Raw genomic sequence first — 24,911 nt, 5'->3', positions numbered from 1 at the left:
TCGAGTATCTCTAACTCTCAACTCAGTACAGTCATCTCCATAAATCAAGACTTATCTAAGATCAGTGAATGGCGACAAAATAACCTTGTCTCATTTAATGCATGTGCATCCTCATACATCTTGTTATGTTTTATCCTCTGTCAGTTCGTTTGCTTCTTCAACATCTGTCTATCTATCCATTGCCAGACGCCCAAATTCCGTATTGGGTTGCCACAAACAAATCGCCTCCATGTCGTCTTGTCCCCCCCCCATTTCACTGCCCTGCACCCAGCTTACACCTCCCTCTCTCATATACCTCTCCAACCCATCCCTCCATCCCATCCTTGGCCTCCCCTCCCTCTCCCCCCCTCCACCTCACTCACATACACTCTCCTCATCAGTCTCTCACTCTCCATCCTCTCCACATGGCCAGACCACCTCAGTCCGCGTATTTCATCATCCCACTTAAAATACGAAGAGAATAACGGAACAGAGAAGGCCTACACTAATATCTCCTACACGCCTCACCATTACTCTCTCCTGGTGTCTCTCCCATCGACAAAACAAGATAACCTTTTCCATAGATTTACACCACTCGGCTGCGTCTACTTACAACTGTAGAGTCACCCACAGACTGAAGGAAGAGGAAAGAATGAAGGAGAGACAGAAGAGGAAGGATGGAAAGAAGGAAGGAAGAGAGGAAAGGACAGGCACCCGAGAGTAGCACTACATCGAGTGAGTGGATAGTGAGCACCCTCGCCAGCCACCAATCTAATCCTTTCAAGCCTGACAATCTCCACATGCACTTCCAGCACACCACACACATGAAATCAGTACTATCTCACAGTCTACCTTTAACCCTTTGAGATTCCAGTGATGATTTTGATCATTTTAAATCCAAGCTCAGAGGTTCCGATGACACTTTTAATCGTCATTTTAAGAAAATTTTGTAAACTATTCTCCATAAATCTTGTTTACATGTGATAACAAAGAGGCTCGAGCATGACATCACGGAATGGTTGCTCTGTGTCTGGCAGGTACTGCACAGTTGGTCTGACTCATGGCTTTGTTTCTTTATCACTTTATTCTTGGCGAATATTATTCAACAGCAAGGTATAAAAGTGTTGGCTTTTGCCTAACTTCGGCACGTTGCTTTGACCTTTTATTTTCTTTGTTTTCCTTTTTTGAACGTACCCTGTACTATGATAAAGTACAACTCCTCAGCTTCAGAATAACACTACAACCAGCATCCTATCATAAAAAGTGTATATACACCGACCAATCAAAGAAAAAGATTGCGGAACAAATACTGTATGTGGCCGAGACTAAAATAAAATTTGTTCTTCTCTTTCCTTTCATTTTACCATGCAATAAACTGTAAAAATTACCATAATCTATATATCATTGTAAAGGTAATTTCTTGGAGTTTGGCATGGTTTAAACCAGATTTACATATCTTCCTTAGTTTTTCTTTTTTCAAATATTCTGCAGCAAGGTATAAAATTTTTGGCTTTCGCCTGACTTAGACTCATCATTTTGAAACTTTATTTTCATTGTTCTTCTTTTTTTTAACACACTACAATAAATACAACTATTCAGCTTTAAAATGGCACCACAACCAACATTCTATCATGAAAAGTGTATTTACAGAGAGGAATCAAAGAAAAATATCGCACCACGAAGATGTGGGTCAGCATGAGAGTGGCTGACTTTAGCACAGACATAATGTTCCCTGCCCAGAACCCTGATAGCATTAATACCACTAGACCACTTAATCACTCGCTTATCACAAACACAGCACAGGATGGAATTACTTTCCATGCCTTTGTGGCAACCTGCATGTGGCCACCCTCTCTTCTTTGACAGTGCTGCCACGAACCCTAGATACTATCATCTTTGTTTTGTCTGCATTTGCACTTAACCCTTTGTACCCCATACCATCTCTCCACTTCCTAAATCTTTTCTGTGCCTCCTTTTCATCTCTGCAGTCAACACCAGTTCGTTGGCATACGACATCTCCCACGGGAGTCCATTTCTGAAGGCATGTGAGATGGCTTCAATCACCATGGTAAACAACAAGGGGCTCAAGACTGACCCCCTGATGCACACCATCATACATGGAAAACTCATCACTCAAATCTCCAGTCACTCTCACCTGGGTGTGAGCACCCACATACATACAATGTATGTATGTGACTGGTTACATTGTGTATGGCTGTGTACAGTAATACATAGCCATAAACAGTCTAACCAGCCATGCCTTGATCCCAAGCTTCCTCACTGCCCACTCCACCACCTCTGTCATGGGGTTTTTAAGATTATAAAATATTAAAGGATAATTATTCAGTACTGAAGAGCAGGGACAATGAATTGTCTTGCTAAAAGCAAGCAGTGATTACTTTATGCTGGCTTGCTTTGCCTATTCTCTAAGAACGAGAATTTATAAACTTTCTCAACAGTACTCAGCAGAGACTAATTCCTCACAATTGCTGTTTATTAGTACTGTTAGCCTCTGGAGAAAGTGACTTCACCCCTGACAATCAATAACTAATGCTATTAATAACAGATTCTTGCTGATGCGTTAACTCCTAGATGGCACAATGGATTTTAAGCTTAATACAAGAGACTGGCCTAAGTACCAGTCATGAATAGCAAAGCGTTTATGCAAGCTAGGAGCTATAAGTGAAATAAGCTCAATGGAGAAATGAAACACGAGTTTACGTTACATTAAGCTCAAAGAAAAAGAACCGTTAATTTATTGATTACAATAAAATAAATTAACGTTACATGAGTCTCAAGATGAATTCAAAATAATGAGATCGCACTCACTTGCTCACTCAAAAGCTAACTCTTAAGCCTAGGAAAACGAAAAGAAATACTGGTCAGAAAAGTGGACAAAGCGGATGACTGGGCATCGTTACTGGAAGGACACTGCACTCGCTCAGTCTCTCGCCAATCACAGCTATGTGGGAATACGGCAGCAGTGGGAACTGCGTCTTAGGAAGGACACTGCCACACACTACCTACTTCTGCGGCGCTCAAACCTTGACTGACTAACTCGTGGGAAAGAGGCAAGTGCTGTGGCCGCATTACTAACGGCTAAAATGAGCGAAACATGCCCAAAATAAATCGCTCAGCGGAAGCGCTAATGTCTCGCACAAAGACGATCACTTATGACAGTGAAAAAATTTTTTGAAAACACTCCCGACCAGGTGAGCGGTTAACTGAACGATAAACACTGGGATTCTACTAGAGTTCGCGGTTTCCCACCAAATGATGTCACGAGCCGACTCGTGACAACCTCCCAATGGACTCGGTCAAAGGCCTTCTCCAAGTCAGGAAAAACAAAGTACAGATCCCTTTTCTTTCCTGTATATTTTTCCTGAAGCTGTCAGTCAATGAGTATGTCATCAGTGGTCTCTTTGCCTGGCATAAACCTAAACTGCATCTCGTCAGTATTCACTCCTTCCCTTATCATACCATCTGGAACACTCTCCATTGTCTTCACTATCTGGTCCAAAAGTTTTATGCCTCTATTTCCTCAGTCCAGGCTATCACCTGTCCCCTTGTACACATTTGCAGTCACACTTTTTAGACAGTCATCGAAGACACAGTCGCCATATTCATCACATCGGTAACTAACCCCATTCCTGTAACTCCTGAGGCCTTTAGCATTTCAACAGTCAACCCAGACACACCTGCCACCTTCCCCAACTGCATCCTACGTATTGCCCTGCTCACAGCAGCAGCATCAATGAAGGCCTTTGGCCAAACACTGGATCTGCTGACTTTTACCCTTCTCTGTTCCAGTCAAATTCCTCATTTAGCAACCTGTTTTAACCCCTAAAAGATGGGTGTCTGCATATGCTGTCCAAGGGTACTAGGGCCAGAAAGACAGGTGTCCACACGTGCGGTCACGCCATTTTTAAAAGTAGTGTGGACATTGAGGTAGCTTCCCACGTTCTGTGGAGAAGTCGGATGACAATAACAAACCCCCACCACCACCCAAGCACCATATTGCACCCGCATACCCCGTGACTCACTCAGTCTTTGTCCGGCATTGTGACAGTGATTATGTCAAGCTCTCACTTGATCTCCTCCTGCCGCTTGGCCCCTGATGATTCAAGTGGATCTGGCCCATCCACATACGCATTGATCAAGATTATTCGTAGGGGCTGTTCAAAGCCACTTGGTGATGAGTCTGTGGACCAGGAGCTGGATGAAACAGTGGAGAGTGTATCATTTTTGGGAAGTAAGAGTGATGCAGTGCTCACTGCTGATGAGTCATCATTTCTTGCTGGGGAAGGTGATTGTGGTAGTGAATGTGTCGATACGCCACCGCTACCTGCAACATCAGAGGGCAAGGGCAAAGGGCCTTTGGTGAGGCAGGGCCAGGAGTATAAGAAGGGAGGGAAGTGAAAGGCAGTCCTTACCCCCTCACCCTTGCTGTTGGGAGTACCACACTCTCAAGAATAACCGACAGTGACCGTAGTGTATGGTGATGTGACAGTGACGTGAAATATTGTAATAATAATATATATTTATATGTACTGTACATAGATGCTGGAAACATATTACTCTCCTTAAGTGCCTCTGTATAATAAATACATTGCTGTAACAGTGACGCACAGTAAAGTACAGTGATGCAACAGTGATGTGAAATAGTGTTAGTAGTAACATATTTTTATATGCACTTTACATATATAGCTATTGGAAATATATTACTCTCTGTAAGTGCCCCTGCATAATAGATACATTGTGGTAATAGTGATGCAACATCGACGTGATTTGTGATATAATCATTTATTATTATGATGTGGAGTGTCCAGTTCATTGTAAAAGTGTTATAAAACGGTTTTGCAAATGTATTTCACTGCAAGTGTGTGGTACGAGTATTGCTGTGCCAATCCAGTGAAACAGCTACCGCAGTGATCGCACGGTGAATATGTTTTGTATGTGCTGTGTTGAATAGTAATTAAAATGTGATAATCAGAGTGTGGTAAGCTTGGGCTAGCAGTCATGGAGGTGAAAAAGTAATTTTAGTACACGTCCTAAGATCACTGCCTGTCTAGTGAAAGTTCATGTAGTCTTAAACACCACCTCATGTAAGACCTGAAGGTATGTGTTTTCCAGTGGTACATCATTTTTTATTCTAGCATTACTCATTATGTTTTCATAAAGGCTTAAAGTTTTGTTTACATTTGGCCAATTATGCCTGTCCTGAGCGTATGGCACACCATTCCGATGCCCGTCTTTTGGAGGTTAAAGCTCCTTCCAGGCATCTTTAACCCCTTAACCGCGGGGCGTCACTTTCGTGACGCTTGGGAGCAAGGGATCATACCGCGGGGCGTCGCTTTTGTGATTCTGTGTTATTTTGAATTCACCCGGGCTTCCAAGTGGGGGCTTGTATCATCTATCAGTACTGCCAATGTCCAACACTAGTCAGCACTCCTAATCTCATCCGTACTCCCATCCATTGTTGACAATTTAGCCATTTCTCCCCATTCTTGACTCCCCTCCCTACCCCCCCTCCATTACCCTATCCTCTCGCCTGCCCAGCCGTGCTACGCTTAGTAAATCTTCCCTGGAATTTTTCACTGATTTCATCCATTGAAATAAGCCCTATGTCCTATTCTTATACCAAATAACATATACAAGAAAGAAATAAGGTAAGTGAGAGTGCCATACACCTGGAATTGGCTAATTATCACCTGACAACACCTCACGTGCACTCGTTCGCTAATTTTCGCCGTTTTTTCCCCTTGAAATATGCCGTATAATCTATTTTCGTAATAAATATACATGTAAGGAGGGAAGGGAGAAGCCTAAGTGATATTTACATTCACCTGGAACTACCTAATTTATAATGTATTGTCTAGATTTCCTGCCGATCATTTCAGTGCTAGACAAAGCTGTTTCAAGATCTAACATTGGTAGCTCTGAATATATATCTCCTAAGTAGGCCTGTAATCTATTTTCGTAATAAATATACATGTAAGGAGGGAAGGGAGAAGCCTAAGTGATATTTACATTCACCTGGAACTACCAAATTTATAATGTATTGTCTAGATTTCCTGCCAATCATTTCAGTGCTAGACATAGCTGTTTCAAGAGCTAATATTGGTAACTCTGAATAACCCCTAAGCAGGCCTCCACCCCGGCCCTCCGTTATCAGTTTACTCTCATCTTCCGAAGCGAGGGTACGTATGTTTCTTCTTGCTGACTTCAAGGCCTTTTTTCACCCCCATGCAAAGGGCCCTGTGACCTTTACCCCCTACTAAACCTCGTGTGGAAAGAGGTAAAGGGCTGACAATTGATAAAAGAGTGACTACGATCTTTCTATTCAGTAAAACAGTGCATGTGGAATTGTAAATAATGTGTAAATAATGTGTAAACAGCAAGTGAAAGTAATGAATGTAAATATACGTGAACAATGGAAAATAGTTTTATAAGTTATTTCAAGTGACAGTGCATAACACAGTGTAAATAAAATAGAAATGTAAATAACGTAAATAAAATAGAGAACGTAAATAGAAATGTAAATGAGTAGTATTATAAGAATACGAGTATATACCCTAGGAGTAATGAAAGTGAAAGTTTCACTCTAGCATGTCTGAATGCTATGAGTTATGAGAGTGAAGATGAAAGTGACATTCACTCTCGATGCCAGTATACAGGACAAGAAAGTGAATGCTACGTATTTTACTGAAAGAAATTGAATCCCTACAGTGACAATAAACTAATACTACTGAAGGAAACTTATGGATAAAGACTGTAGATATATATAAGTGTTATATAGTAATAGAAATATAAAGTGTGAGGGGTTTTATGAATAATAAATGACAGAGTACCAAGAGCGAACTAGTGCCAGTGCGACGATCAGACGCACTCGTAATTTCCATTGCTTTCACAGTGTTTTTTTTTTTAGTATGGATCCCAAACTACTTGAAAATTGTAGAATAGTGTTTATAGTGTTTGTATCTGGCTGTGGTAATCATATTACGGGTTGTCGGGAAGTGTAAAGTGGAGACTTCGTTACCCTACTTCAGAGGTCTCCACAAGTCCTACGGTAACCGACGAAGGCTCAACAATCATTCCAGGAGAAAGCTGAAGGTATGTGCCATAAGCGTATGTAATTTTATTATTCTAGGACTAATAACTGATTTTTGGCAAATATTTTTTGAGAGTCTGTCGGAGCCCAAATAACCCCGCGGGACACGCAAGTCATTGGTAAACAAGCCCGCGGTGTAGGGGTTAATTTCCTCACTGTTCACCACTACTTTGCCTTCATTCTTCACTCACTGCACACCTATAAAGTCCCTGTTTTCCCTCTTCATCGGATTTGTCACTTTAAATACCATATTCTTCATTGTCAGCACTATTTAGGTTAGTCTCAGATTTTGCCCTGTATACCTGTTTTCTAGTCCTATGCCTGGCAGTCAGGTATTCCTCTTTGTTACCACCCCTTCTCCAGTCATGGAAAAATGTCTACACCTTCATCCCACCACCATGTTACCCTATGTCTTGGAGGGGGACCCCTTGTCCACAAACACACTGAATCAGTAACTCTTAGGATATTGTTCTTGAGAGCTCTGTACTATTCATTAACACATCTGTCAGCAGCTTCTGGTTCAGCCTCATTCGACTCATCACAATGTAGAAGGTATCCCATGCTGCTTGGTTTTTCCATCCATCATCCAATCGTGTGTTGCACCATGAGGAGCGTAGGAACCCGGGGCTAGGCAAGTTGATCCTGACATTTAAGATGAGAGTGACCAGCCTCACTCATCCCTGAGTGGCATTATGTGAGCAATGAACCCCAACCATCCCTTGGATATGAACCTTCACTGGCTCAATCTGACTGGAGCGCAATAATTACCCACTAATCCACCAGGTGCCAAAATTTGGTTATATGGTTACCACCCAGCGTTGTAAATGGTTTCCTGGTGTACAGGAAACCATTTGGCTTGTCACTCAGTGTAGAGTTACCCACAGGCAGAAGGAAAAGGAAAGAATGAAGGAAATAAAGACAGAAGAGGGAGTGTAAAGTCACCCATAGGCAGAGGGACAAGGAAAGAAAGAAGGAAAGAAAGACAGAAGAGGATGGAAGAGAGGAAAGGGCAGACACCCAAAAGCAGCACTACATCGAGTGAGTGGATGGTGAGTGCCCTCACCTACCACAACCATTAGTCATATTAGAGTGATATATACATTTTCAGATGTGTAAATTCAAGCTCTCTCGTTTCGTTTTCGTTTCGTTTTTAAAGGCTCCAACATGCTTGCATGTGTCGGCCTAGGTCACCTAATGGCGGCTCTCCACGCTGCACGATCCATTGCAGCCTCCCTGTTCAGTCCCTTAACCCTAAGGTCACACTTAATGACCTCGTCCCATGTCTTTCTCGGTCTACCCCTCATAACCCCACCCCCAATATTAACACTTCTCACCTTCCTCACCCAATTATCATCCCCCATCCTCTCCACATGTCCAAACCACCTCAATCTACCTCTCCTTATCACCACACCAATACACTCCAGTCCCATCCTACCTCTCAACTCTTCCATTGTAAACCCAGCCCCTCCAGGCCTTGGACGCAGGGACGCACTGCACATCCACCTAATCATTGTCATTTCTGTACGTCTGAGCCGGCGAATGTCTTCCTCCTTCACTGCCCAGGTCTTACTGCCATACAGCATTACACTCCTAACACATGCTGCATACAAAGACCCCTTAGCACGTAGGGAGAGCCCTCTCAATGTCAGGAGAGGCAAGAGCTCCCTGAACTTCTTCCAACCACTTCTCACCCTAGCCACAGAGCTAGCTCCAGCCCCACCTCCAGCACACAACATGTCTCCCAAATAACAAAACTCTTCCACACACTCAAGAGATTCACCAGCAAGTTCAATCATTTCACGTCTGACGATCTCCACCTGCTCACCTCGGTACGCCGTACACATAAAATCAGCATTATCTCGCAGTCTACCTCTGATACCACTACATCTCTTATGCACCCATTTATCACACACACTGAACAAAATGGAATTACTTCCCACGCCCTTGTGGCAAACTGCACATGGCCACTCTCCCTCGTCTTTGACAGTACCGCCACCAACCCTAGATATCATCACTTTTGTTTTATCTGCATTTACCCTTAAACCCTTTTGCCCCATACCATCTCTCCACTTCCTAAACCTTTCCTCTGCCTCCCTTTCATTCTCTGCAATCAACACCAAATCATCAGCATACAACAACTCCCACGGGAGTCCGTTTCTAAAGTCACGTGAAAGGGCTTCAAGTACCATGATAAACAACATGGGACTCAAGACTGACCCCTGATGCACACCAACATTCACGGAAAACTCATCACTCAAATCTCCATTCACTCTCACCTGGGTGTGAGCACCCACATACATGGCCATAACCACCCTAACCAGCCACTCCTCCAAGCCAAGCTTTCTCATTGCCCACTTCACCACCTCTCTAGGGACTCTGTCAAAGGCCTTTTCCAAATCAACAAAAACAAAATAAAGATCCCTTCTCCTACCAATATATTTTTCCTGAAGCTGTCGAACAATGAACATGGCATCAGTGGTCCCCCTACCTGGCGTAAACCCAAACTGCATCTCATCAATATTCACTCTTTCTCTAATCATACCTTCTAAAACTCTCTCCATTACCTTCATTATCTGATCTAAAAGCTTTATACCTCTATAATTTCCTCTTTCCAGGGCATCACCCTTCCCTTTATACACATTTACAATTACACTCTTCAGCCAATCATCTGGGACAACACACTCATAAATAATCCTGTTTATCAGGTCAGTGACTAAACTCACCCCTATATCGCTTGAGGCCTTCAACATTTCGGCAGTCAACCCAGACACACCTGTTGCCTTCCCCACCCTCATCCTGCCTATTGCCTCACTCACAGTAGCAGTATCAATCAAAGGCCAAGGGCCAGACACTGGATCTGCTGGCTCCAAACCTTCCCTGTCCCAGTCAAACTCCTCATTCAACAACCGGTTATAATGCTCTCTCCATGCATCTTTAATATCCTCACTGTTCACCACTACCCTTCCTTCATCATTCTTCACACACTGCTCACCTATGATATCCCGATTATCCCTCTTCACCTGACCTGCCACCCTAAATATATTTTTCCTTTCCCCATGATTTAGGTTATCAAGTAATTGTCTCTGTGACTCAGACTTTGCCCTGTATACCTCTCTCCTAGCCCTACGCTTGGCAGCCAAATATTCCTCTTTGCTACCACCCTTCTTCCATTCCCGGAAAAGCCTTCTTTTCTCCTTAATTGCAGCTTCTACACCCTCATCCCACCACCAAGTTACTTTATGTCTTGGTGGTCCTCTTGTCCAGCCACATGTTACATCAGTAACTCTCAAGAAATTGTTCTTGAGGGCTCTGTACTGTTCATTAACGCCTCTGTCTACAGCTCCCTGTTCAGCCACCACTCTCCTCAACTCGCTATAGAAGGCATCCCTTACTACTTGGTTTTTCAGCTTCCATATTTTCCTCCTAGGTACATAAGTCCTCTTTTTCATCACTTGTTCTTTAAGAAAATATTTTACGTTGATCTATCTATCTGTCTATTGCCAGACGCCTCAATCCCGTTTGGGGTGGCCACAAACAAATTGCCTCCACGTCGCCCTGTCCCCCGCCATTTCACTGTCCTGCTCCCAACTCACACCCCCCTCTCTCATTTATGTTGATGAAAGCTGAAAAATCGGACCATTTTTATAATTCTGGGGATAGGGGGCTGGGAGATTTGTGGTCTTTAGGGGTTAAGCCATCCCAGAATCTATCATTTTCTATATCATCTAAGCCAGCCTGTGGAGCATACACCGATATACTGTATCTGAGAATGTGAGCCTATCGAACAAAATTTTCACCACAATAATCCTTTCACTCACTCTCATTACATTCATGACATATTTTACTCATTTTTCCTTTACCAGCACACCCACACCACCATGTCCATCTGCTCTTCCCTACCAAAATATACTGACAATCCCTCTTGGTAATCATTCTGGCTGATCCTCACCTATGCCTTATCTCCTGTACACCACAAACATCCACCTACCTCCCACTCATTGCCTCGAACACTTTCCCCGCTCTACCCTTCAAATTCTAAGATGCCACTCTGATCCTTTTGGGTGATTTAGTATCTTCAGGCTTCTATCTATCTATCTATTGCCCGACGCCCTAATCCCGCAAAGGGTGGCCGCAGACAAAACGCCTCCAAGTCGTTCTGCCACCCACCATTTGACTACCCTCCCCCCAACTCACCCCCCCCTCCCTCAAATACCTCTCAACTCCATCCCTCCACCTCATCCTCGGTCTACCCCTCCCTCTCCCTCCCTCCACCTCACCTACATACACCCTCTTAGTCAGTCTTTCATTCTCCATTCTCTCCACGTGTCCAAACTGCTTCTGCTTTTTCTAATTTTTTACCATGCCATTAAAATTAAATAAAGAGGGGGAGAGAGACCACAGGCCCCACCCACCTGCATGGTCCCAAGTCCAGGCATGGGACCTAGGACCCATAGCCTCCCAGCCGTGACCAGTGGCTGTGGCAATGGCCTCGTTGCACCCTGCCAAGACAGCTACGGGTACACCCTCCAAATGCAACTTGGGACTGTAACCGCCCTGCCATTATACACCCACTGGTAGGGCAGCCTACTGGGGCACTACTCTCGGGTTTGGGCCCTTCTCTGTCGGGTGGAAGCAGCAGCCACGGAACTGCAGTGCCTTATACTCTCTAGCACAGATCCGAGTCCCATGTACCACAGTATCGCTTCACAGATTTATCCATCAACACATCATCATCATTGTCCTAACCAATTCTCCATACCAGGAAGTTACTTTAGTTATACAGTATTCTTGTGTAATGTGCAACAAATGTCAACATCCAGTTTGAATTTCTGACATTTTTAGCTCTCCCTTCAATATAACATTTATTATTTTCTTAGTATATGTGTTGAACACCTTCAGATCTGATATTTATCACATTTTTATTTTCATTTTTTTAATTATTGATGTAATGTCCTTTTTCTGGCAGGCGGACGTACAGAATTCCTCCCAAAGAACATTTCCGTCTGCTAGTTCGAGCCAGTGCTATGAGACATCGGTCGAGTTCCTACACTCCTTGGCTGGTATCAGAGGACTTGGTCAGACAGTACAACATTCCTAGTAAACTTGCTTCAATATTTACTAACATAAAGGCTCACACAGGTAGTAGGAAAAGAAAATCTGATACAGCAAATGAAGGTAGGAAAAAGAAAATGAAAGAGGAAAAGTCAGATAAGTTGAAAACTCCTGATGGTAGTGCTGCACCAAAGACTCCTGGGAAGCCTGGTCGACCTAGGAAACGTGATCCTGATGCTCCAAGAAAGAAACCAGGTCCTAAGCCAGGCTCCAAGAGGGTTAAAAAGGTTCAGTCATCAGAGAAAGATGTGAAGAAAGAGAAAACTGAACCCAGTGACAGTGATGATGATATATCATTAGCAGTGTTGGCTAACAGACAGATAAAGATGGAGAATGGAGTTTCAGTTGATCCTAATGCTTCTTCCATACCTGCTGTTACCAATGCCACCCCCTCCCCTGGGAAAAGAAAGATCATTAAGCCTTCAAAAGAATTTCCTCCCAAAGAACATTCCCCAAAAGAACATCCCCGCAAGAAGATGAAACAAGCAACACTGTTTGACCTGAAGACTGCAAAGAATTCCAGTGGGACTCCAGTGCCTAGACCATCTCCCAGAGGCAGGGTAAATTCAAGGCTTTACTGTATATGTAAAGTGGAAGTGAAGTTTGAAATATTAGGTTTAATATGGTGAACTTATTTTGTATGTAAGTGTGTAGCTATATCATTTATACATTTGCAGTTACACAAATTCAGTGGTAATGATTTTGCACACGAGATCCAATAATCGTGAAGTCATTTGGTATGGTATGTTTATAAAATGATCCTTTGTAGCGTCCTACTGCTGAGGGAGTCATGAGGTCACCTACCATGAAGACGTTAATGTCCAGATACACCAAAAATAATGGCAACTTGAAGAAAACATATTATTACATCAGAATGGCAGCAAAGAGACTCTCCCTGGCTCAGATTGAGGTAAAGCTTTTTGTAATGCATAAAATGTAACATCATATATGGCGGAGGGTTAGTGCCCCTCCCCGGAAAACAACTAACTAAAAAAAACAAACAATAAGCCTCGGACAAGGACTGACCAAACGATGACGACCAAGGACCGGACAAAGGACGTGGTTATCAGAACGTGGAATGTAAGGGGAGCGAATGATGAGGTGAAAGAGAGAGAGATTGTCCAGGTGCTTGAGGGTGCGAAAGTGGATGTATGTGGAATAACTGAAACAAAATGGAGAGGAGAAAGTGTGAGAGAATGGAAGTATGGATGGGGTATATGTGCAGGAGTAGGTGAGAATGAGAGGGCAAAGGAAGGAGTATGTATAGTTGTGAGTAAAAGATGGAAGAAGAGCATAAGACAGTATGGATCAGTTGGGTCAAGGATTGTGTGGGTAAAGTTGAAAGTTGGAATACAAATGTGGGCGATTGTGTGTGTGTATGCGCCAACGCAAGATCGTGCTAGAAGAGTGAGAGAAGAGTTCTGGACAAATGTGGAAGTGTGCATGGAAAAGTTTTGAAGGAATGAGAGAGTGTTTTTGATTGGTGATATGAATGGTAAAGTTGGGAATGTGAAGGTGGATGGAATAGTTGGTGAGTGGGGTGTGCCTGCTGAGATAGATGAGAATGGCAGTGCGTTAGTGGACATTTGTGCTGGGAGGGGGTTGGTGATAGCCAATACCCTCTTCAGGCATAAAATGATCCATAGGTATACATGGCGAGTGATGAGAAGGGTGGGTGGTGAACTGAATGAAAGGAAGGCAATAATTGATTATGTGTGTGTGGATGAAAGGATGCGAAGATGTGTAATGGATGCAAGAGCTTATAGAGGTTGGGGGAGAGGACTTTCTGACCACTACTTGGTGGTGGCCAGAATTAGGATTCAAGTAAGATGGAGGAATAGAAGAAGGGAAAGACGAGAGGAAGGAGTAGTTGCAAGGAGAGTGGAAAGGTTACAAGAGGATGAGAGAAAGGCAGAGTATAAGAAAGAAGTGGAGGAACGATTGGGCAAATATGAATTGGAGCAGATGGGAGACGTGGAAGGTGTGTGCAGGATATTTACAGAAGAAATATGTGCAGCATGTGATGTGGTGTGTGGAAGGAAGAGAAGACGGAGGGGGGTGCAAGGAACAGTGTGGTGGACGGAAGAGGTGAGACAGGCTGTGGCACAAAAGAAGAAAGCATACAATGAATGGATGAGAAATAGGAGCGTGGAAGAAGTAGAGAGGCTGAAGAGAGAGTTATAGGTAGAAAGAAAGAGAAAGATGAAAAGATTAGTAAGAGAGAGTAAGAAGAGAGTGGATGAGAAATTTGGAAGGAATTTGAGTGTAAAGTGGAGGGACTGTAAGAAAATGTTCTGGAAAGAGGTGAAAAGAGTAAGACTGGGTGGAAGTGAAGTTAGCAGGGGAGTGAAAGATAAAACTGGTAGATTACTAGTGGAGAAGGGAGAAAAAGTGAGCAGATGGAGAGAACACTTTAAGGAATTGTTGAACATAGAGGATGGAAGTAATGTGAGTATAAGTGGCTGGGGAATGGCTGGGAGAAGGAGGGAGGTGAGAAGACAGGAAGAAATCAGTAGGACAGTAGTTGTGGAAGCAGTGAAGAAAGTTAAACTGGGGAAAGCCCCAGGAATTGATGGAGTGTGTGGTGAAATGCTGACGCATGGGGGAGAGATAATAGTAGAATTGATGTGGAAGATGTGCAGATTTGCCTGGGAGGAAGGTAGAGTCCCGGAGGATTGGAAGTCAGGTATAATTATTCCCTTGTACAAAGGAAAAGTGGAAAAAGAAGTGTGTGGTAATCATAGGGGCATTTGTCTTCTTAGTATAATAGGAAAAGTGTATGGTAGGATACTTATTGACAGAGTTAGAGAAAGAACAGAGAAATTAGTTGGAGAAGAACAGGGAGGCTTTAGGAAGGGAAGAGGTTGTGTAGATCAGATATTCATTCTTAGATCTTTAGTGGAAAAGTTTCTAGAGAAGGGAAAGAAGTTGTATGTGGCTTTCATGGATTTGGAGAAAGCCTATGACAGGGTGGATAGACAAGGATTGTGGAAAGTATTAAGAATATATGGAGTACATGGGAAGTTGTTGAATGCTGTGAAGAGTATGTATGATGGTGCTAAGGCTGCAGTCCGTGTGGATGGTGAACTAAGTGAATTTTTCTCTTTGAAAGTGTGAGCATGTTTAAGTACTTGGATAGTGTGATGAGTAAGGATGGAGGTTTGGAGGGTGAAGTGCTTGAAAGGGTACAGCAGGGAAGAAAGGTTGCAGGTTCTTTGAAAGCAGTGATAAGAAACAGGGAAGTGAGCATGGAAGTGAAAAAGTTACTACTTGACAATATTGTGATACCAATTCTAACGTATGGAAGTGAAGCTTGGACGTTGTTGGCAGGACACAAGTCAAGAGTGAGAGCAGTGGAAATGAGTTATTTAAGAGGAGCCTGTGGAGTCACATGGAGAGACAGGCTGACAAATGAGGATATAAAGGAGCGTTGTGGTGTGGATGTGGATGTGATAGAAAGCGTTAAGGAACACACTGAGGTGGTTTGGCCATGTGGAGAGAATGGAGGGTGAAAGACTGATGAAGAGAGTGTATGTGAGTGAGGTGGAGGGGGGAAGAGAGAGGGGGAGGCCGAGGATGAGATAGAGGGATGGGATGGAGAGGTATATGAGAGAGGGGGGTGTGAGTTGGGAGCAGGGCAGTGAAATGGCGGGGGACAGGGCGAGTTGGAGGCGATTTGTTTGTGGCCACCCCAAACGGGATTGAGGCATCTGGCAATAGATAGATAGATTTTTCTAAGAGTGTTCTGTCTATACTAAACACTCCTGACATTTGTTTTTCAAAGCAGGGATCAGGTAGAGGACTGCAATGTACAGCATATCGTCTGAATCAACCAGAGGATATACTGTATTTTGTTCTTAATTTTTATAAAAATGATTTCAGGAGATATAAGCAAAAGGAAGGAGGTATCTTATGACATCCATGCCATAATAGCAGGCCCTTAAACTCTTCCCTTCTCATATATACAGTATATTAGGTTTATAAGAGAGGTGAAAACTTGAGTAATAAAAAGGAGTAGGGATGGTGATTAATGGCAAACGGTGAAGTCTCTTAAATCTGATTTAGGTATATGATGTTGTCCTGCTTGCACTATTCTTGTCAGTTTAACTTAGCCCAGCCTTTTGTCCTTTCACAGCTAATTTCATGTAGCTCAGTTGCAGAAAAAGACGATGCTGTCTCTATATCTTTCCACAAAACATCTTCATAGCCAGCATCATAGTGTACCTTAGTGTAATAGTGGAAGTAGATCATCCCTAGTCTGTCTGGCCAGGCAGACCCATCAGCAGCAGGACTGTTCCATGCAATGCATCAATGTTCCTTTGCAGCAAACAGTACTTTGCCAGAGCGAGGGGAGGGGAGGAGCTTGGAAGTTGCTCCTGGTTGGTTGCTACTTTTGTCTCCATCTAGTTAACAGGGACATCAGAGTAGGCCACGTTATATGGTTACCTCTCAACATTGTAAATGGTTTCTTGGGTTACAGGGAGCCCTTAGACTTATCAGTCAGTGTGCAGTAGTCACCTAAAAACACCACCACACTGAGTGGGTGGATAATGGGCACCACCTACCACTAGTATAAATCTGCCATACGACTTAGCATTCAATATATAGGGCTTCAGTGATGTGTGGATGATTCTTTGGTCCATGTTATTGGGGATGCTGTTGGTAGTTTTCCCATTTTTATACTTTACTTATTCCTGGATTCTAGCTTATTCTGTTCTTTGGTGAGGAAAGAGGGTAGAATGATGGTTATTCATATTTTCTTTATATTTTTGTAGGTTATTCCTGTTCCTGAAATTCGCGATGCATTAATCAGGCGGTACATGACCATGCAGCAGAAGAGAGAAGCCACTAAACTGGAACCTGAAGAAAGACAGCAGTTCTTAAAAGATACAGTAAGTATAGAACTAAAACATTAGAAATGCTAAACAGTTTTTACATATGGCACTGGTCATTAGTTGGAGATGATGACCCATGACCTAGCAGAACCATTTTAAACATTTTCACTGTGTAATTCACTCTGTATCAACACTTACATCAAGTATTTATTGAAATGATCAAGAATCAGCAATCCCTTATTTTATCCGACTATTTGGGGCAGGGAGGATAAGGGCCAGGGTGATAAATGTAAAAATGATATGAGGAAACTTTCTGTACATAGAGTAAATTCTAAATTATCCTTTGTTGCAATATCTGGTGCTGCTGGCTTAGCTGTATTAAAGCAATATCCGGTGAAATTATGCAACATTCTGCACTGAAATGGGACATAACCAGCGGTTCTATGCAATATCCAGCGTCAAGGTATATCAACTGGCTTGTAAGCGGTATTCAGCTGGCACCCGGGAAAACCCTGAAATGCACCAGCCAGTGAGAACATCAGGTATGCGCCAGCCAATCAGAATCCATCCGGGAGCGGCTAACTCAGCGTGCCGAGCATACTGCCTCGCTCTCATTCTTGCTCGTGGATCTCGTCAGTACAGACGTGTCTGTGTGCTCCGCTTTACTGACCACGAAGTCACCAAACCCTAGTGCTGTGACTAACTCTTTAGTGTCCTATACTCATTTGTTGCAGACCGTATGGCCTGTCAGTGTTTGTGTCCTAGTGCTCTATGATCCTGAAATAACGACTGCATGTGGTGCAGTACCGTACTGTACTGCACGGTATACAACACTACCTTCCATTGATGCTAGCACTTGGTGAGCATATACAGTAGTAAACTATGTACTATACTGTATTACACTACTGTTATCATTCCTGTTTTGTATATTATGCATAGTTTTCCTCTTTTCCTCTTGGGAAAGTTTTTAGGATAGAGGTTTGAGGTGGATAGTACTGTACTGCAACATAGTATCCGGCTTGATGCCCAATGCTGAGCCGATGGTGGAGGTTAATATGCAGTATCTGATGTTGCAATTTATTTGGTGTAGGGCTTGGCTAAATTCTTTCTATCCATCCATCTATAGCCCGACGCCCTAAGCCCGCAAAGGGTGGCCACAGACAAAACTCCTACAGGTTGCTTTGTCACCCACCAATTAACTGCCCTCCCCCCAACTCACTCCCCCCTCCCTCATATACCTCTCAACTGAATCCCTCCACCTCATCCTCGGTCTCCCTCTCCCTCCCTCCGCTTCACCTACATACACCCTCTCAGTCAGTCATTCACTCTCCATTCTCTCCACATGTCCAAACCACCTCAGTGTATTTCTCCTAATTTTCTCAATCACATTTACATCCACCCCACAACGTTCTTTCACTTCTTCATTCGTCAACCTGTCACTCCACATGCTTCTCTCAGGTAACACATTTCCACTGCTCTCACTCTTGACTTGTTCCCCTCTAGCAAGGTCCATGCGTTGCTTCTATACATCAGGATAAGGATCATAATACTATCATGCAGTAATTATTTCCATACTCACCTCCCTGTTTCTCATCACTGATTTCAGTGTACCAACATCCATCCTGACTCATCACACTACCCAAGTACATGAATGCACTCACATCCTCCATATCCTCACCATCCAACCTCACCGTACATTCTGTGACTTCATTTCTCTCAGACACCATAACTTTACTCTTGTTTATGTTAACTTTCAGATTCCTCTTCTTACATACTGTCCCAAATTCATTCACCAAAACTTGCAACTCCCATGCATCTTCACTCAACAGTACTGTATCATCAGCAAACAGCAACAGTGGAATCCTCCACGCCTCATCCTCATTCATTGGAGTTTACTGTATAATGGAGCAGTTCTGAGTAGGCTTCATTGTATCAAAAATTATAGTTCTGTAGAGCTGTTGGGAAATTTCCTGGTACACTCACGTGATTCTTTGACTGAAATCTGGTACAGCATGCCCTGCATTTCACAGTGAGGATGCATTAAAAAAGAATAAACAATGCATAAAAGTTTATCATATAGCGGGTCAGTTATAACATGGGTTCTGTGGGGATATGTTTCTGGTCAAGGGTCACCCACCCAACAAAGTCTAAAAACAAGTTTCCAACACACTTAAATAGGTTATTTCACTTTACAGCTCTTCACTTTCTGCATACCACCAAAAATAAGTCTGGAAACAAGTTTCCAACTCACCGAAGGTGGTAGTTATTTCACTTCACTTGCTGCATGAACATAATACCACAGTTGTTCCATCACTGACAGTAGCATAACCTGATAGTGATGAGTGCAAAGGCCATCTTGGAAGAACATACAAATGACTGAGACTTGTGTGAGGACAATCATATAAGCGAAAACAGTGATCAAATATCGACCAGTGAGGCTTTGTATGGGATCATGATCATTTTATAAGCAAAAATTCTGCCATATATTGTAACGAAGTCATGACTTCCTCCTCATCATATAAGCAGTTTATAGTCACATGTGGGTTCATTGTGTAATTAGAGTCTTATGTACAGTCATGACTCGCCTTATGATGGGGATAAGTCATGTGGAAACCTATCGCATAATGATTTACTATATAATGAGGTCGATATAATATGGGTTCATTGGGGATAAGGAGTGGACCTTGACTACAAAACCTAGGATCTAAAAAAACCTTATCCTTTTAGGCTTGCCCTTGGCACCCCATAGTAACACCATGCTTTCCACTAGGGTTAGCTTGCTTGCCAGACACAATTTCCAGGTCATAAGTTTCAGTATTTCATGCACAAAAAGGTACCACTTCACCAGATATCGCATACTGCACTACTGTATTTGTTTCACACCATTATATTGTGATAACAGTGGTGTTTCAGTGACCTCTCATGGACAAAATGGAATGAAAGGCAGACAGTATCAACAAATGTAAATACAGGGCAGCCATCTTAGTTCTGTCAGCTGACTGGGAGGCTGTGTATGCATGGATGATATAATTTCCAAGTTCGCATTGTTGATACGATTTCCAAGTCACAAAGTTCAGTATTTCTCAGACAAAAAGTTAACATTTCACGATATCCCACACTGCACTGCTGTATTTGTTCAGCACTTGCACTGTTATTTGATGATAGTAATGGTGTTTCAGTGGCCTTTAATGCACACAATGGAACAAAGGCAGATGATCTTAGTGAATTTATTCGCTGGGCAGCCATTTAGGTTCAGACAGCTCTCTTTTGGCTTGTTTGCATCACCAGATCCACACAAGATTCTCAGATGTGGCTGTCACATTTATCAATATAGTGAAATCGCAACCATTTTTTTTTTAATCTTTAACTTATTCCGAAAAGGTATAAATTTTGAATTATTGTTTTAGGGATTTATTACAGCAAAGAGTCATATAACGAGGCATGATTGTATGTGCATTATGAGTAGATTTGGTGAGTTATGTGAAGAGTTGCGTGGGATCATGATGTAGGGAGACTCTTTAAGTTGGAATGTGATGAAGAAGTCTGGGAAGGCTAATATTGAAGGAGCAGTAAAACTCAAGACTTTTCATACTTGGTTCTGTAAAAGTTGGTTAACTAGGTTTTACATTTTTGTCTAGAACTGTACTCTAATGGTGTGAGTTGGGAAACTTGGAGTTGGAAAAATTTCATTGTTAATTCGTTAACATAATCAGTACCTTCAGTATTATACGTATGTGAGACTATGGTGTGGCATGAAAATGAAAAGTCAAGAGTAAGAGCAGTGGAGATGTGACTGCTTAGGAATATATGTAGAGTACAAAGAGTGGATAGGATATGGAATAATGTGATTCGTGAAAGATATAGAGTGAGGAAGTCTGTGGACGCCAGAATCGAAGAGAGTGTCATGTGGAGAGAGTGGATGTCAATAGAGTGGTGAAGAAGGTATGTCTGAGCGAATTTGGAGGAGGGAGGAGGCAAGGTAGGCCAAGGAGAAGGTGTAAGGATATGGTGGATGAGTGTGTGAGGAAGAGAGGTCTGGATGTTGGTGAGACTAGGGACTGACAAGAGACCGAGCTGGCTGGATGAATTTTGTGAGAAGCGCATAACCAGGGATTTCACACTCCATTTTAATGTGATAACATTCGGATTGACTCTGTCAGATAGATATGCAACAGGTCAGCTCTGGAACTGTCTCCTTCTGTCTGTATTTTGTACTTCCCTTGATCTCCAGTCTTTGAAACGCAGTGTGTCCAGGCATCTCTAAATGAACTGATCTTGAATTTGGCCCTCTTTTGTATTGTTTTTGTTTTTTCTTGGAGGGAACGGTTTGTGGGCTTCTGGCCTTTGGTTCATTCTTTCTTGCATTAAAAAAAAAAAAATGTGAAGCTGCAGAACATGGTATGCCGAGCACCCACACTGCTAAAGGAAGTTGGTGCCACTGAAGCTGTTGATGGATCTGCAGGCAGTCAGGGATGCAGTCATTTGTCAGAATCTTCGCATCAAGCATCAGTCCAAGATTGACTCGTTTTTCAAGCCTGCCACCCCCATGCATACTAGCCCTCCTCCTCCTCCTCCTCCTCCTCCTCCACTCTCAGACCCACAACCGAGCATATCAACAGCTGCTAAGTTGCCGTTCGAAGTGAGCTTGCAACTATCATCAGGGTCTCCTGAGGTGGGTAGGCCACCATCACCTTGTCGCACGTCCCCACTTATCACCCAGCTCCAGTGGATGGAGGAGGAGGTGTTTGACATTTGTTAAATGATATTGTTAGCCACTAGACCACATTGGATTACAGTGCACCAGCTGGAGCTAGCGGTTTATTACTCCTGTCTGCCATTCACTACGTGGTAAGTACTGTACAGTTCACTACTTTATTACAATTTGTTTTGCAACCTCTGTCTTGTTCACTTATTTATTTGTGAATTTTTTGTTGTGGTAGGTTGTGGTGACCATAATCCACTCACTTGATGTAGTGCTGCCTACATCTTCCTTAGCCTTTGTCATTCTTTTTCTGTGCCTGCCCTTCTCTCTTCCTATTTCTCCCTTCTTTCCTGTCACTTCTTATTGCTTTTCTTTCCTTTACAGGTGGCCTTACATTGAGTGACAAGCCAAATGGTTTACAATGCTGGGTGGTAACCATATAACCAAATCATACGTGCTCCCTACGTGTCAGCAAGTGGGTTGGTGGAGGGTTAGAGCCCCTCCCCGTAAAACAAATAACTCAAAGTCAAATGGCCACCCCTTATGGGATTATGGTGTCTGCAATAGGTAGATAGAGAGATAGAATTTTTATTGTTTGGTCATTGTTTTCTGAGAGTAGCATTATATTGGATATTCACATGTTTGTGTTGATGTCTAAGTAACTGAAAGAGCGAAGAACACTGGCACAGTTAGGAGGGGTACTGTACATATAGGTAGGGTATAGGTAGGTAGAATATTGCTCCGTGTCCGGATTTTGTCCCTAAGCAGACATACCGATGGCTCTATTACATCGGATAATCAAGGGATTACTGTATGTATAATGTCGCAGGCAGACTGTGAAATCTGTCATTTCATAAAATTCCTAGTCAGTTCATGAAATGAATGTAAATTGAAATGTGGTAATTACAGTTAGGTTAATTTGGGTTGTGATTAGGTTAGGGTGGGATAATCTAGGTTAAGTTTAGGCTAGGTAGGACTAGGTTAATTTAAATGAATGCTTAACTTAGTGTTCATCTCTCTCTCTCTCTCTCTCTCTCTCTCTTTATTTAAAGCCTATCAGGAGTACCGGTTTATTTTAATGTTCAGTATTATATTTATATTCCACAGCGTCATCAGTGGAAAGAGCTTGGAAGCGTGAAAAAGGAGGATAAATTACTAAGTAACCTAAAACCTCTCCCTGTTCCACAAATTGCCCCAACACCTGAGGTAAGTAGTGTATCACCCAGTTGCCTGCAAGTTCACATAGTGTTGTGTGGAATTAATGTGCTCTCAAGTCTAGAGGAACTTTATTACTGTATTGCTGTAGCCTAGTGTTGTTTGGAAATACTGTGTTATGTATAAGAACTGTATCATTGCAGTAGCTTCAGTACATTGATGGAGTATTTTATTTTGATGTTGACTAGTTATACAATAGTACTGGTACAGTAGAACGTCAGTTTAACACGAGATAGGCTCTTGGAGAGGTCGCACAGAATCGAAGTGCAATTTTAATGGTATAAAATAGTTTGGTACCTGAGAGTAACACAGAAGAGTAAAAATGCTTCTGTTAACTGTGGTAGGTGGTAGCGACCATCATCCACTCACTTGTTGTAGTGCTGCCTACTTCTTCCTTATCTTTTATCATTCTTTTTCTGTGCCTGCCCTCCTCTCTTCCTATTTCTCCCATCTTTCCTGTCACTTCTTATTGCTTTTCTTTCCTTTACGGGTGGCTTTACATTGAGTGACAATCCAAATGGTTTCCTGTAAGCCAAGAAACCATTTACAATGCTAGGTGGTAACCCTATAACCAAACCATACATGCTCCCTACATGTCAGCAAGTGGGTTGGTGGAGGGTTAGTGCCCCACCCCGTAAAACAAATAATTCAAAGTCAAATGGCCACCCTTTACGGGATTATGGCATCTGGCAGAAGATAGGTGGATAGGTAGATATGTCAGAATGTTAATTTTGTGCCAACCATTTCGTACATTGAAGTTCGGAAGCGAATGGCATCATTACTGTGCGGTATGTAAGAGTACATTCTTTGCTGCCTCACTTGAAGTGCCAGTGCCATGTTGCAGAACATCCAGCACCTTAATTTTCTGCTTCAGCATAATCTATTGCCATGATTTCTTCATTTTTGGAGTAGCTAATGAAGTACAGTTATGTCGCAACTGACGAGGGTTAGTTTCCAAGGCCTGGCGAATAGCCAAAACACCCCAATTAACATTCCCAAATGATTCCTAAACTTAAATAAAAGAGCCGATATTCATTTGATATTTGCCATCGAATGTGGTGAATGTAAAAGAAAAACTAAAACGGAAAAATATCTAACTAGAAGAGGCTCTTTACAAATGTTATGTACAGCAGTGGTCATGTGGAATGGTATAGTATTGTTATTTTATCAATTGTGGGGGAGTTGGTGAACTGTTCAGCAGGCCCAGCCTAACCCTACCCATTGCAAGGCATAGGTGCTCAACTCAGTCACCACTCGTTGCACTACCAGCCACCTGTTGCCACAGAGCACAGTTTTGTTTGTATTTTATCAGAACATTTGATTGCTGATGATTATTAACAGATTTTGATTTAAACAGATCGTAACAGTAATTTTTGATACCATCATGAAGAAAACATAATTCATGAATTGCAAAGATGCCTGGGAGGGCAGGGTGCTTGCATGGTTATTCTAGCATCTCCCACACCTTGACACATGGAGGAAGAGGAAAAGGAGGAGTTCTTTGATCTTTCCTAAGTGACAGTGTTAGCCACTAGACCACATGGGATACCTGTAGACATGCTGCAGCCTGGCGAATTACGTTGCTTGTCTTTTTTTTTTTTTTTTAAATGGGTCGGGTCTTAAGACAGGTTCTCTTGATGGATACCGGGTCGGGACTTGTGAGTAAAAGAGCCTCAGGCGACGGGTGGCATCGTATAATACCCCCCACCTTCCACGTTGCACTCAGAGTGATCTGGGCTCTGACGTCATATGTAAACAAACCTGCTGGTACAAATGTACCGGGTTTTGAGGCGACGGGTGGCATCGTATAATACCCCCCACCTTCCACGTTGCACTCAGAGTGGTCTGGGCTCTGATGTCATATGTAAACAAACCTGCTGGTACAAATGTACCGGGTTTTGGGGTGGATTTTTTTTTTATTTTCACATTTTATGCTCAAATAATTACCTAAAACTGT

The 24,911-nt window shown here is 42.7% G+C and overlaps 1 protein-coding gene across 1 annotated transcript in view; it reads left to right on the top strand.

Annotated features, from left to right (window-relative positions):
• LOC145413825 (tyrosine-protein kinase BAZ1B-like) overlaps window positions 1-24,911 on the top strand; it is a 219,422-nt gene that overhangs the window by 24,246 nt on the left and 170,265 nt on the right. The window contains exons 5-10 of the mRNA XM_080283486.1: window positions 12,057-12,762; window positions 12,972-13,112; window positions 16,978-17,094; window positions 17,474-17,673; window positions 21,463-21,709; window positions 22,847-22,945. Coding sequence (XP_080139612.1) covers window positions 12,057-12,762; window positions 12,972-13,112; window positions 16,978-17,094; window positions 17,474-17,673; window positions 21,463-21,709; window positions 22,847-22,945 — 1,510 coding nt within the window. The remainder of the gene's footprint in view (window positions 1-12,056; window positions 12,763-12,971; window positions 13,113-16,977; window positions 17,095-17,473; window positions 17,674-21,462; window positions 21,710-22,846; window positions 22,946-24,911) is intronic.

The sequence above is a fragment of the Coenobita brevimanus genome, chromosome 97 (genome assembly GCF_032717465.1).
Source record: "Coenobita brevimanus isolate Jiangsu-jjx chromosome 97, ASM3271746v2, whole genome shotgun sequence".
In the NCBI taxonomy this organism is placed as follows: Eukaryota; Metazoa; Arthropoda; class Malacostraca; order Decapoda; family Coenobitidae; genus Coenobita; species Coenobita brevimanus.
This window is presented reverse-complemented; position numbering and strand designations above follow the sequence as displayed.